Here is a 15,421-nt window from a genome sequence, read left to right on the forward strand (position 1 = left end):
GAATTTTCTTTCTTCTCCCACGTGCACAAAGCCTACTCCCGGATAGATTTTTTTGTTCTGGGCAGGGCGCTCATCCCGAGGGTGGAGGGGACGGAGTATTCGGCCATAGCAGTTTCGGACCACGCCCCGCACTGGGTGGAAATGGGGCTGGGAGAGGAGAGGGACCAATGCCCGTTGTGGCGGCTGGATGTGGGACTGCTGGCAGATGAAGTGGTGTGTGGAAAGGTGAGGGGGTGTATCGAAAGGCACTTGGAGGCCAACGACAACGGGGAGGTGCGAGTGGGGGTGGTATGGGAGGCGTTGAAGGCGGCGATCAGGGGAGAGCTAATCTCCATCAGGGCTCATAGGGAGAAGACGGAGGGTATGGAAAGGTAGAGGTTAGTGGGGGAGATTTTGAGAGTGGACAGGAGATACGCAGAGGCCCCGGAGGAAAGATTACTTGGGGAAAGACGACGGCTCCAGACGGAGTCTGACCTGTTGACCACAGGGAAGGCGGAGGCACAGTGGAGGAAGGCGCAGGGGGCGACCTAGGAGTATGGGGAAAAGGCTAGTCGGATGCTGGCACACCAGCTCCGTAAGAGGATGGCAGCGAATGAAACAGGGGGAAATCAAAGATGGAAGGGGAGCCACGGTTCAGAGTGCGACGAAAATAAACGAGGTATTCAAGGCCTTCTATGAAGAGCTGTACAGGACCCACTGCAATGTGGATCGTACAGGCCGATCTCGCTCTTCAATGTGGACGCTAAGTTGTTGGCAAAAGTGCTGGCCACGAGGATTGAGGATTGCGTCCCGGGGGTGATCGATGAGAACCAGACGGGATTCGTAAAGGGCAGGCAATTAAAGACTAATGTGCAGCGGCTCTTAAACGTGATAATGATGCCATCGGAGGAGGGAGAGGTGGAGATAGTGGCAGCTATGGACGAGGAAAAGGCCTTTGACAGAGTAGAGTGAGAGTACCTCTGGGAGGTGCTGCGTAGGTTTGGATTCGGGGGAGGGTTTATCAGCTGGGTTAAGCTCCTTTGCAGAGCCCGGTGGCGAGTGGAGTGACGAACCGGCGGAGGTCGGAGTACTTTCGGCTGTACCGAGGAACGAGGCAGGGGTGCCCCCTGTTGTTTGCATTGGCGATCGAACCCTTGGCCATGTCATTGAGGGAGTATAATAAATGGAGGGGGGTGATCCGAGGGGGAGAAAAGCATCGGGTGTCGCTATATGCGGATGACCTGTTGCTGTACGTGGCGGATCCAATGGAGGGGATGGTGGAGGTCATGCAGACTCAAAGGGAGTTTGGGGAGTTTTTGGGCTATAAGCTCAATGTAGGGAAGAGTGAGCTCTTTGTATTACAGGCAGGGGACCAAGAAAGAGGGATAGGGGACCTACCGCTGAGGAGGGTGGCGGGGAGTTTTCGGTATCTGGGGATCCAGATAGCCAGGAGTTGGGGGGCCCTACATAAACTGAATCTGACGAGGTTGGTGGACCAAATGGAGGAGGACTTCAAAAGATGGGACATGTTACCGCTCTCACTGGCGGGTAGAGTGCAGTCGGTCAAAATGGTGGTCCTTCCGAGGTTTCGGTTTGTGTTTCAGTGCCTTCCCATCGTGATCACCAAAGGCTTTTTTAAGAGAGTAAGTAGGAGCATTATGGGGTTTGTGTGGGCGAATAAGACCCCGAGGGTAAGGAGAGGGTTCCTGGAACGCAGTAGGGACCGAGGAGGGTTGGCGCTGCCAAACCTAGGGAGCTACTACTGGGCAGCAAATGTGGCGATGATCCGCAAGTGGGTTATGGAGGGAGAGGGGGCGGCATGGAAGAGCAAGGAGATGGCATCCTGTAAAGGAACGAGCCTGGGGGCATTGGTGACGGCACCGCTGCCGTTCTCGCCGTCAAAGTATACCATGAGCCCGGTGGTGGCGGCAACGTTAAAGATCTGGGGCCAGTGGAGACAGCACAGGGGTGCAGTGGGAGCCTCGGTGTGGTCCCCGATCAGGGGTAATCACCGGTTTGTCCCGGGGAAGATGGACGGGGGGTTCCAGAGCTGGCATCGGAAGGGGATTAGAAGAATGGGGGACCTGTTCATTGACGGGACATTTGCGAGCCTAGGGGCACTGGAGGAGAAGTTTGAGTTACCCCCGGGAAATGCCTTTAGATATATGCAGGTGAGGGCTTTTGTGAGGCGACAGGTCGGGGAATTCCCGTTGCTCCCGGCACAAGAAATTCAAGACAGGGTGATCTCGGGTGTATGGGTCGGAGAGGGCAAAGTGTCGGCAATACACCAGGAGATGAAAGAAGAGGGGGAAGCACTAGTAGAAGAGCTGAAGGGTAAATGGGAGGAGGAGCTGGGGAGGAGATCGAGGAAGGTCTGTGGGCTGATGCACTAGGTAGGGTTAATTCCTTGTGTGCCAGGCTCAGCCTGATTTAAGGTGGTTCACAGAGCTCACTTGACGGGGGCGAGGTTGAGTAGGTTCTTTGGGGTAGAGGACAAATGTGGAAGGTGCTCAGGGAGCCCGGCGAACCATGTCCATATGTTTTGGTCATGCCCGGCACTGGAGGGGTTCTGGAGAGGAGTGGCGGGAGCAATATCTCAGGTGGTGAAAGTCCGGGTCAAGCCAAGCTGGGGGCTAGCAATATTTGGAGTAGTGGACGAGCCAGGAGTGCAGGAGGCGAAAGAGGCCGGCACTCTGGCCTTTGCGTCCCTAGTAGCCCGGCGAAGGATCTTGCTAATGTGGAAGGAGGCGAAGCCCCCCAGCGTGGAGGCCTGGATAAACGACATGGCTGGGTTCATTAAGCTGGAGAGGATAAAGTTTGCCTTGAGAGGGTCTGCGCAGGGGTTCTACAGGCGGTGGCAACCGTTCCTAGACTATCTCGCGGAGCGTTAGAGGAAGGTCAGTCAGCAGCAGCAGCAGCAACCCCTGGGGGGGGGGGGGGGGGGGGGGGGGGGGGCGGTGTCTTGGGAGGGGGGATGGATGAGCAAGAGGTAACATGAAGGGTGGGGGAAACTGGCACGTGCGGGAGAGAGCCAGTGTATAAAGCTATGTAAATATACCATTTTGCCATGTATATATCTTGCTCAGTGCGATTTTTTGTTATTTTGTTATGCGGGGGGGGGGGGGTTATTGTTTGTACGGGAGAAAAATTGTGTTGTTAAAAAACTTTAATAAATATTTTTTTTGGAAAAACCTTACCAGAGAAAACATCTCAAGCCTGGAAGGAATAAGTATGAAAACAAAAGTCTGAACTTCAGAAAGACATTGACTGAAATTCAAACCAGTGCACCAGAGATCCTTATCATTTGATTTTTATTAATACTTTTTCTTTCCTTTTCCACCACCCTTTCCCCTCTGTGTTGTTTATCTGTCTATGTATATAGAGGAGATTGGACGAGTTGGTGTGGGGTGAGATTCGGAAAGGTTAGTAGATAGTCAGTAATATATTCTGCCCATTAATTGTGTTTTACTGTTACAAACTATAGTTTATTGGGCTCAACCAAGGACCTTGGGTATTTTAAATAAAATCGAAATTCACCTGTGCTGGGACTCAGGGTCAAATGGGGCTGGAATTGACCACGCACTAGCCCGCGGTCTCGTGACAATATGCACTTGAGGCCCATAATTCAAATAAGCTTGCACATTCTCAATTTACACCGTCACAAGTTGAATACATCGCTACAGAACCTCTCCACAATATGTGCACACACAAATAAAAATTAAGCCTATAAATTTCCCAATATAGCAAATTGGTAGAATTGCTCATCATAGTCTCTACTCTTTTTAAAAGAAAACAAAAACATACCTAAGTACAGTATCAGACTCATCATCAGATTTGTCTTCTTCTGTAGACAAAACCTCTGAGACAGGTTCCTCTGAGACAGGTTTCCTTATAAGTAAAAACAGAAAACTTCCAACTGCACTAATTACAGTTAGTGCGATATAAACGGTCCTTCGGTTATGATCTGAGGGGACCAAAGAAGAAAGATTAGTATGAAACTATTAAGCTGCTAAAGCACAGAGAAAAGATGGGATGGGTATATTTATGAACTTAGGGGACAAGGAAAAGGCAACAGGATGGCTCTATAAAGCAGGGAGGAGCGGGTAAAGTTGGGAATGCGTCCATAAAGAAACATGGGAGAATAAAGTTTCATGAATGTAGGAGGTGGGAGGCAAAGAGAAATAAAGTGCATCCAAGAAAGAAGAGGGTGATGTTGCATAGGCTGTCTCTGTGAAGGAGGAATGGAACTGTGAAGATGGAGGACTCAGTATTGACACAGTTATGGAGGCAAAATTAAAGATCACAGAATTTTATACTTTTACAAAAGGAAATATATACATAAAAAGGCTGAAAATCACCACGCATTGACAATATTACATCAGAAAGCATTGTGAGAGATTCATAGAAACTAAGCAAATGGTACCGCAAACCTAAGTAAGAGATTTGCTAACCAATAGCCAGCAGTTTGTTACATAAAAGTTTTGAGGCAGCAAGAGATTCTAAATAGAGAATCATGAAATCAATCTGCACAGAATGTGGCTATTCAACCCATCCAGTCCATGCCAACATAGTATATTTGAAGCAGGACTACATTTAAGCATTTTTAGTCTTAAAACATCGCCAAACAATTGCTACGCTATTTATATCCCATACTCCATTAGTGCCATGCTCCTGCAAGGATGGACAAGAACTCTACTTCAATATTACAATGGAGTTAATCCAAAAGTATGTCAGAGTCAACGTAAGAGAATCTAAGAGGGCCACAGTGCTTTAATGGAATAAATATCCACAGTGCAGAAGGAGGCCATTTAGCCCATCGGGTCTGTACCAACGCTCTGAAAGAGCACCCTACCTAGCCCATTCCCTTGCCCTACCCACGCAATCCAGTATCCCCCCCCCCCCATCTAACCTCTTTTGACACTAAGGGGAAATTTAGCATGGCCAATCCACCTAACCCGCACATCTTTGGACTGTGGAAGGAAACTGAAGCATCCAGAGGAAATCCACGCAGGTGTGTAGAGAAAGTGCAAAGTCCACCAAACAGTCACCCAAGGCCGGAATTGATACCAGGTCCATGGTGCTATTAGGCAGCAGTGCTAACCACTGTGCTACCGTGCCTCCTTAACAAAAATATTTATTTAAAAACAGTAAGCATGGCAAATACTGAAAACTGTAGATGGTGGACAGTGCTAATATTTTTTTAAAACAGGATGCGTGGCAAGTACTGAAAATTGTAGATGGTGGACAGTGCTACATAGCACAATGTTAGTAGAAATTCAGGTTTACATTAATACGACAGATGAAGGTAATCAATAATGAATGGATGACTTTTCATTAGTTCTGAAGAGCATTCCTTTAACACCTATTGTGAAATGTTACAGGTGATGCATGCAGCAGCATTTTGTTGCAAAAATTTTGCTTCCTTATTAATCAAGATATTTTAAAAATTCATAATCAACAAAAATGGTATAAAGCGTCAAAACAAACAAAAGTTTAAACCTGTTGGGCTATTAATCACCAATGGTCTGCAATGAAATATTTTCTATGGCTCAGTTCCTACTTACAGGTTTTGGATGAAACTGACCTGAGATATGCTTTTCTCCCTTCCATGCAAGGTATATGTACAGATTTCCAAACAAAAGACTAGAGAAAGAAAAGGGATTATTATATGAAGATGATAACAAAAGGCATCACAGCTGAGCAGAACCATCAAGTCTATTTCATGAGAAACTGCGTTTAGAAGGATACCAAATCACAAATATGTGGAGATTAAGGATCTTCAAAAACTCATTCTGTAAGATTTTCTGGCTCATATAGATAGAAATTACAAATGAATCTACAATTCTGTTGTGTTCATATCTGGGGATTCTATAATAAACTTTCTCCACACCACCAACTTAATACCCACTCCTTCCCCCCCCACACACACACACAAAAAAAACAACCTAATTTTCCAAAACAATTTGAGGAGCATTAAAAGACACTGCAATTTTAACTGCTTCCGTTTCTGTAACTTTTAAATGGTTTATGAGCTATTTGAACTTAAACATTCAACTTTCAGTGTGTAAATGTAATGTTTGAAATATTTATTGGAAAACGTTTCCGTCTTATACTGCCCATTAGGAACATTATCAATCTTACGAAGCAATTAGCAAAGATCAGTCAGAAATACATTCAAACATTTTTAGAGTGGAGGAGGCTGGGGAAAAACATCCAAAAAGAGCAGCAAGTAAACCGTGTTATTTAAGTTCACAAATTTCTCGGTGTTATAACATGAACCAATAAGTATACAGTAAAAGTTTCACCTCCACATGATTGACACTTGTATGTATAATCCTATTTAAATAAATACACATGCGAAAAGGTGAAAAGCTTCAGCCTTGAAATACCTTGACAATACAAAGATTTGTTCATTTAAGTAATGCTGTTATATTGTAAACTTAATTTTAAAAAAAATACCTAAATTGTAACAGAGCCCAAAATATACCACTATTTCTTCCAATAGTGCTTTCATTGGAGTTCGTTGACAAACAGTTGCCTTGTGCAGTCCAGATCACTGAAAATAAATAAGAATCAGAAATGTTCAATCATTCTAACAATCATCTCTATTAGCCGATATACCTTTCTTCCTCCTGAGTAAGCATGAGAGGTGCCCCCCCTGCACTTTTACGTCCTTCTTTCTCACCGACCAAGCCAGGTCCGAATCACTCCTTCCAAGTAAAACGGCAATTTTTTCAATTTAATATGCTGTATTCTGTGCTCATGTGGTCTCTACGTCAAAGAGACTACGCACAGATTGGATGACTGCTTCACAAAGAATGCCCATTCAGTTCGCAGGCTTGGCCCTGAGTTTCCAGCTACTTGTCATTTTGATTCTCTGCTCCACTCCCACATTAACATTGCTGTCCTTGACCTTGGTCTAGACTTTTCTAAAATGTGAGGAACAATGTTTCGATTAGACACTTTACTGTCTTTCAGACTTAACACCGAGATGAACAAATTCAGATCATAACTTCTGCTCCCTTTTTTGGCATTTCTTGTTCACTGTAATTCCCAACATGGATCAAAAATGTGTTCTGTGTATGTGCATGGCTTACCAGGCAGTAGTGATCCCCCATGCAGGCAGTAGTGATCCCCCATGCTCCTTTATGCTTTGGTGACTTGGATAAGTTATTGCAGGCACCTAAAATCACTGGACAATAACCATCAGCGGTGCCTTTGCAAGATCCTTAAAATCTGGAGGCAAGAAAGACAGTCTAACGATAGCGTCCTCTCCCAAGCCAATTTGCCCTGCATTGAGGCGTTAACCACTCAAAATCAGTTCCGCTGGACTTGTTGGTCATATGCCTGACACCAGACTTCCAAAGCAACTGCATTACTTGGAACTCACTCACAAAAGGAGACTCGTAGGAGGACAGGGAAAATACTTTAGAGATGTCTTTAAAGTATCCCTTCAAGTCAAACATACCTGTTGACTCACGAGAGACCCTAGCTTGTGACTGATCAAAAGAAGCATTATTTGGGATGGCACCAAACACATCAAGATACTTTGTTGGGAACTTGCAGAAGTGAAGTTGAGGCGAGAGTGCACAAACCTCCAAACCCTCCTCTTCAAACACCACCTGTCCTACATGTGGCAGAATCTGCAGATTGCATTTTGGATGTATCAGCCATCTCAGAACCCTTTGAGCCAGTGTGGAAACAAGTAATTCCTGAGGGACTGCTGAAGAAGTAGTGTTGGGGTAGGCTTAACATTATTGAAACAACAATTACACAGTGCCACTGAAGCCAACAGTCACTGGCTTTGATGTCACAGACACTAACTGTCCATGGGTGGGTGGTTCACTCCCAGCAGCTGCCGCATCAACAAGTGCAGCCTTGTTTGTTTTGGGATGTCAGCTGTCAGTAATGACCCCACATTTCCCCATTAACAACTCTTGCAGACACATCTTTTGTTTCTGTGCTTGACTCATTACTTTCCCACTTCCATCACACACTCACTCTTGACAATTAATCTCTGTCCCCAAACCGATCACATACCCTATCTTTTGTTCTTTATCTCCCCTCCTCACAGCCAACTGCTCTCTGTACTTGCTCAATGCAGAAACAGAAAATACTGGAAATACTTAGCATGTCAGGCAGCAACTGTGATCAGAGAAACAGAGTTCACATTTCAGGTCAATGACCTTTCATCAGAATTGGAAAAGTTAAAAGTGTAATAGATCTTAAGCAGATGAAATGGGGGAGGGTGTGAAACGAGCAAAAGGGAAGTTCTGTGATAGGAAAGATTAACTGACAGAAGAGTTGGTGGGCCAGGGCCAAAGGAAGTGGGACAAACCACAAAACAAATTGTGTGTCCAGAGGAGTAATGATGAAAGGCTGCCACCCAAAAGCAAAAACAAGAGAGAGAAAAAAACAAAGGTAACATGTAAAGAAAACAAAAGGGAGGCAGAGATCAGCATCTAAAATTGTTGAACTTAATATTGAGTCAGGAAGGCTGTGAAGTGCCCAATCAAAAAACGAGGTGCTATCCTCAAGTTCATTTGAAGTCGGCAGAAGGTAGAGAGGTCAGAATGAGAGTAAAGTAGGGACTTTGCAACCTGAAGCTCGGGATTTTGCTTGCAAACTGAAAAAAGAACACTCCACAAAGTGGTCATCAATCTGTGTTTGGTTTACCCAATGAAATAGAAACTAGTAGATAGAGATATATGTGCTGGCTCAAAAGTATACTTCACTTTGCATATTTTGGTCTTACATCCTTTTTTTTCTGCTGTTCTGCAGCTGTTCCTCATTCCATCATTTGCATCGCCTCTAGACATATCTGTTGTTTTTTACTTCACCGGTTAGCATTCCCTTTGGACCTGTATCGCCAACTCTTAGAAACAAACAATAGGAGCATGAGGAGGCCATTCAGCCCTTTGAGCCTGCTCCACCATTCATTATGATCATGGTTGATCATCCAACTCAGTAGCCAAATCCCGCCTTTCCCCCATGTCCTTTAATACCCTTCGCTCCAAGTGCTATATCTAACTACTTTTTGAAAGCATGCAATGTTTTGGCCTCAACTGCTTCCTGTGGTAACGCATTCTACAGACTCAGCACTCTGGGTGAAAACAAATTCTCACCTCTGTCCTAAACGGTCTACACCGTATCCCCAGACAGTGCCCCTGGTACTGAACACACCCACCATCGGGAACATCCTTCTTCCATCTACCCTGTCTACTCCTGTTAGGATTTTATAGGGTTCTACGAGATTCCCCCCCCTCATTCTTCTGAACTCCAGCGAGTATAATCCTAACCGACTCAATCTTTCTTCATACATTTGCCCTGCCATCCCAAGAATCAGTCTGGTAAACCTTCGCTGCACTCCCTCTAGAGCAAGAACATCCTTCCTCGGATAGTGAAACCGAAACTGCACCCAATATTCCTGGTGTGGCCTCTCAAAGATCCTGTATAATTGCAGCAAAACATCCCTGCTCCTGTACTTGAATCTTCTTGCCATGAAGGCCAACATACCATTTGCCTTCTTTACTGTCAATGCACCAACATGCTTACCTTCAGCGACTGGTGTACAAGGACACTCAGGTCTCATTGCATATTCCCCTCTCCTAAGTTATGGCCATTCAGATAATAATCTGCCTTGTCGTGTTTGCTACCAAAGTGGATCACCTCGCATTTATCCAAATCACACTGAAGAATCTCTGCATCCTGCTCACAGCTCACCGTCCCACTCAACTTTGTCATCTGCAAATCTGGAGTTATTTTGTTCCCTCATCTAAATCATTAATATAGCGGAGGTCCGAGCACTGATCCTTGCAGTACCCTACGTATCACTACCTGCCAATTGGAAAAAGACCTGTTAATTCCTACTCTTTGTTTCCTGTCTGCCAACAGTTTTCTATCCATCTCAGTACACTACACCTAACCCCATGCACTCCAATTTTACACGCTAATCTCTTATATGAAACTTTATATAATCTCTTATATGAAAAGCCTTCTGAAAGTGCAAATAAATAACATCCATGGGTTGCCACTCATCCACTCCACGAGATTCATCCTCGAATAGTACCAATAAGATTTGTCAAGCATGATTTCCTGTTCAGTGTACTGCTATAAAATGTTTGATAATTCTAGCATTTTCCCCACCACCTTGGTGGTCTAGAATTCTGTTTTCTCTCTCCCTCCCTTTTTAAATAGTGGTGTTACATTAGCTACCCTCCAATCTGTAGGAACTGTTCCAGAGTCTATAGAATCTTGGAAGATAACCACCAATGCATCTATTATTTCTAGAGACACTTCCTTTAGTACTCTGGAGATTATCAGGTTTTTAATTCGTTCTTGGGATGTGGGCATCGTTGGCTGGCCAGCATTTATTGCCCATCCCCAATTGCCCTCGACGGGGTAGTTAAGAGTCAACCACATTGTTGTGGATCTGGAGTAACATGTAGACCAGACTAGGTAAGGATGGCAGATTTCTTTCCCCAAAGGGCATTAGTGAACCAGGTGGATTTTTACGACAATCAGCAATGGTTTCATGGTCATCTTAATTCATGGACTTTTAATTCCAGATTTTTTTCATTGAATTCAAATTTCACCATCTGCAGTGGCGGGATTCAAACTCGGTACCCAGAGCATCACCCTGGGTTTTTGGCTTATAGTCCAGCGACAATACCACTATGCCACTGCCGCCACTGGGGATATATCAGCCTTCAATCCCATCAATTTGTCCAACACCATTTCTCCACGAATATTGATCTCCTTCAGTTCTTCCTTCTCAAAAAACCTCTATTTCCCAACATTTCTGATATCTTATTTGTGTCCTCATTTATGAAGACTGGAGTATGTATTTAGTTACATAGCCACTTCTTTGTCCCTATTATAAATTCCCCCGTTTCTGACCGCAATGGACCTACATTTATCTTCAACAATATTTTTCTCTTCACGTATCTTTTACAGTCAGTTTTTATGTCCCCTGCAAGCTTACTCTCATACTCTATTTTCCCCTTACTAATCAATCCCTTCATCCTCCTTTGTTGAATTCTAAACTGTTCCCAATCCTCAGACCTCTTGTTTTCCTTGGACCAAATACTAAGTTCCTTTGTAACCCACCCACAATCATCCCTTTAAATAACGTTTCCCAATTGACCATAGCCTCAGGCGTCATTCTCCGACCCCCCGCCGGGTCGGAGAATGGCCGTTGGCCGCTGTGAATCCCGCCCCCGCCGAAGTCTCCGGTACCGGAGATTGGGCGGGGGCGGGAATCAGGCCGCGCCGGTTGGCGGGACCCCCCGCTCAATTCTCCAGCCTGGATGGGCCGAAGTCCCGCCCAGAAATTGCCTGTCCCGCCGGCGTAAATCAAAGCTGGTATTTACCGGCGGGACCAGGCGGCGTGGGCGGGGTCCTGGGGGGGCGCGGGGCGATCTGACCCCGGGGGTGCCCCCACGGTGGCCTGGCCCGCGATCGGGGCCCACCGATCCGCGGGCGGGCCTGTGCCGTGGGGGCACTCTTTCCCTTCCGCCTCCGCCACGGCCTCCACCATGGCGGAGGCGGAAGTGACTCTCCCCACTGCGCATGCGTGGGAAACTGTCAACGGCCGCTGACGCTCCCGCGCATGCGCCGCATTTCCGCGCCAGCTGGCGGGGCAACAAACGCCATTTCCGCCAGCTGGCGGGGCGGAAATCCCTCCGGCGTCGGCCTAGCCCCTCAATGTTGGGGCTCGGCCCCCAAAGATGCGGAGCATTCCGCACCTTTGGGCCGGCACGATGCCCGTCTGATTGGCGCCGTTTTTGGCGCCAGTCGGCGGACATCGCGCCGTTGGGGGAGAATTTCGCCCCTCATGGCATAGTGGTTTCCTTCAAAATTCCCGACCCTTGTCTCAGAATCAATTATATCACTCTATCTTGACGAAAAATTCTACCATATTATGATCATTCATCGCCAAGGGAACTCGCACACCTAGATTGCCAATGATTCTGTTCTCATTACCATAAGACCATGAGATATAGGATCCGAAATAGGCCATTCAGTCCATCCAGTCTGCTCCACCATTGGATTATGGCTGATATGTTTCTCATCCCCATTCTCCTGCCTTCTCCCCATAACCCTCGATTCCCGTATTAATTAAGAACCAATCGCTCTCAAAGGCACTCAGTGACTTGGCCTCAACAGCCTTCTGCTGCAATGAGTTCCACAGATTCACTATCCTCCTCATCTCAGTTTTAAAGGATTGTTCCGTCAGTTTTAAAAAGTTCATTTACGGGATGTGGGTATCTCTGGTTGGGCCAGCATTTATTGCCCATCACTAGTTGCCCTTCAGAAGGTGATGGTGAGTTGCCTTTTTGGACTGCTGCAGTTCTCGGTGTACATCCAGAGTGCTGTTTTGGAGGGAATTACAGCATTTTTACCCAGTGACAGCAAAGGAATGGCGATATATTTCCAAGTCGGGATGGTGAATGACTTGGAGGGAACCCTCCAGCTGGTGGGGTTTCCGGGTATCTGTTGCTCTTGTTCTTCTAAATGGTAGTGGGTTTGGAAGGTGCAGCCCCGGGAAATTTGGTGAGTTCCTGCATTGCATCTTGTAGATGGTACACATGGCTGCCACTGTCCGTCGGTGGTGGAGAGATTGAATGTTTGTGGAAGGAGTAGCAATCAAGCGGGCTGCTTTGTCCTGGATGGTGCCGAGCTTCTTGAAGGTTGTTGGAGCTGGACTCATACAGGCAAGTGGAGAGTATTCCATTACACTCCTGACTTGTGTTTTGTAGATGGTGGACAGGTTTTGGGGCGGTCAGGAAGTGAATTACTCACCATAGGATTCCTAACCTTTGGCTTCAGTACTATTGCCGGAATATTGTCAGGGCTTTGCAATAGCCAGTGCCTTCAGCCGTTTCTTGATATCATGTGGAGTGAATCATACTGACTGAAAACTGACATACGTGATGCTTGGGGCCTCCGGAGGAGACCGAGATGGATCATCCACTCGGCACTTCTGGCTGAAAATTGTTGCGAATGCTTCAGCCTGGTCTTTTGCACAGATGTGCTAGGCTCCTCCATCACGGAGGATGGGGATATGTGTGGACCCCCCTCCTCCAGTGAATGGTTTACATTTTTACACAATTCATGGCTGTATGTGGCAAGGCTGCAGAGCTTAGATCTGATGTGTTCTTTGTGGAATCACTTAGCTCTGTCTATTACTTGCTGCTTGGCACACAAGTAGTTCGGAGTTATAGCTTCACCAGGTCAACACCTCATTTTTAGATATGTCTGGTGTTGCTCCTGGCATGCTCTAATGCACTCTTCTTTGAACCAGAGTTGATCCCCTGGCTTGGTGGTAATGGTAGTGTGGGGATATGCCTGGCCAGGAGTTTGCAGATTGTGGAGGAGTACAATTCTGGTGTTGCTGATGGCCCACAGTGCCTCCTGGATGCCCAGTCTTGAGTTGCTAGATCTGTTTGAAGTCTATCCCGCATAAAAGACTGATCCAGAAAATGAGATCGCAGGGGATTGGGGGTAGAGTACTAGATTGGATTGAGGATTGGCTGACTGACAGAAAGCAAAGGGTTGGGATAAATGGGTCTTTCTCTGGCTGGCGAACTGTAACTAGCGGGGTGCTGTAGGGGTCTGTCCTCTGACCTCAATGGTTTACAATCTATATAAATGACCTGCAAGCAGGGACAGAGTGTAACAAAGCAAAATTTGCGATGATACTAAAATAAGTGGGAAAGCAAGTAGTGAATAAGAGATAAAGATTTTACAGATGGATATAGATAGGTTTGGAGATTGGGCCAAACTTTTGACAGATACAGTTTAATGTAGATAAGCATGAGGTTATCCATTTTGGCCTATTCCTATGTTCCTATCCCATTTAGTACAGTGGTCGGGCCACATACACGATGGAGAATATCCTCAATGTGAAGACAGGACTTTGTCTCCAAAAGGACTGTGTGGTGGTCACTTCTACCGATAAGTCATGCACATATGCATCTGCAGCAGGAGGTTGGTGAGGATGATGTCAAGTATGTTTTTCCTCTTGTTGGTTCCCTCACCACCTGCTGCAGTCCCAGTCTAACAGTTATGTTCTTTGGGATCCAGCCAGTCTGTGGTGATACTGTTGAGCCACTCTTGGTGATGAACGTTGAAGTCCCGCACCCAGAGTATATTCTGCACCCTTGTCACCTCAGTGCTTCCTCCACATGATGTTCAGCATTGAAGAGTACGGATTCATCAGCTGATAATAGACAGTATGTGGTAATCACCAGGAGGATTCCTTGCCCATGTTTAACCTGAACCCATGAGACTTCATGGGGTCCAGAGTCGATGTTGAGGACTCCCAAGGCAACTCCCTCACGACTGTATACCACTGTGCCTCCACCTCTGTCTGTCTTGCCGGTGAGGCAGGAAATACCCAGGAATGGTGACAGTGGTGTCTGGGACATAGTCTTACTCTCAGAATCATGCCTCACAGACAATGTCAGGCTGTTGCTTGATTAGTCTGTGAGACAGCTCTCGCAACTTTAAAACCCAGATGTTAGTAAGGAAGGCAGTCGGCCAGATCTTTCCATTTGTTCGTGGAAACCCTCCCCCATTTCACCTGCTCAAAAATCACCTACATTTCAAACAATTTCCAGTTCTGATGAAAGTTGATCAACTGATACGTCAACTCAATTTCACTCTTCACAGATGCTGCCAGACCTATGTATTTTTAGGATATTGTTTTTATTACTGCAGCAAATATCTTAAAGTTAGTTTTGGAAAATATTCCAGCAATCAAAGATTATGAATTACTGAAATATATGCAACTTTTTGTTGAAGAGGGGTAATCTAACAAAATGTTGTTCCAATATTTGTGCAAATTAACATCAAGTACTTTGAGACTGATATAGATGTGGAGCACTCGGTGTGTAGGAGGTCAAGCAACAGCAGTCTGCATAATTAGATTTATATTCCAACAGTTGATTCTTTTTTAATAAACATTTTATGGTTTTATAACAGTAACAGAAGAAAGTGTACAAATATAAACATAGTGCAAAAGCCGTCTTCCTCTCTCACAGGTCCCACTGTTTCTAACCCCCTACTCTACACTAAACTAGTCCTACAGCATCCCCCTCCTTTCTGCTGCGGGTTAATTTTCCCTAAAGAAGTCGACGAACGGCTGCCACCTCCGGCCGAACTCGAACATTGACCCTCTCAAGGCGAACTTAATTTTCTCCAGACAGAGAAAGCTAGCCATGTCAGTAAGCCAGGTCTCTGACTTTGGGGGCTTTGAGTCCCTCCAAGCTAATAATATCCGTCTCCGGGCTACCGGAGAGGCAAAGGCCAGAACGTCTGCCTCTTTCTCCTCCTGGAAACCCGAATCTTCCGACACCCCGAAAATCGCCACCTCTGAACTCGGCGCCACCCTTGTTTTCAACACCTTGGACAGAACATCCGCAAATCCCTGCCAGAA

General features: G+C 46.0%; 1 protein-coding gene across 1 annotated transcript in view; it reads right to left on the reverse strand.

Moving 5' to 3' along the window:
• The window catches only part of LOC140395498 (UNC93-like protein MFSD11), an 88,665-nt gene that overhangs the window by 24,868 nt on the left and 48,376 nt on the right, over positions 1–15,421 (reverse strand). The window contains exons 5-7 of the mRNA XM_072483334.1: positions 6,439–6,535; positions 5,564–5,622; positions 3,784–3,943 (exon numbers count right to left, since the gene is read on the reverse strand). Of these exons, the coding sequence (XP_072339435.1) occupies positions 3,784–3,943; positions 5,564–5,622; positions 6,439–6,535 (316 nt within the window). The remainder of the gene's footprint in view (positions 1–3,783; positions 3,944–5,563; positions 5,623–6,438; positions 6,536–15,421) is intronic.

The sequence above is a fragment of the Scyliorhinus torazame genome, chromosome 18 (assembly GCF_047496885.1).
Source record: "Scyliorhinus torazame isolate Kashiwa2021f chromosome 18, sScyTor2.1, whole genome shotgun sequence".
Lineage (NCBI taxonomy): Eukaryota > Metazoa > Chordata > Chondrichthyes > Carcharhiniformes > Scyliorhinidae > Scyliorhinus > Scyliorhinus torazame.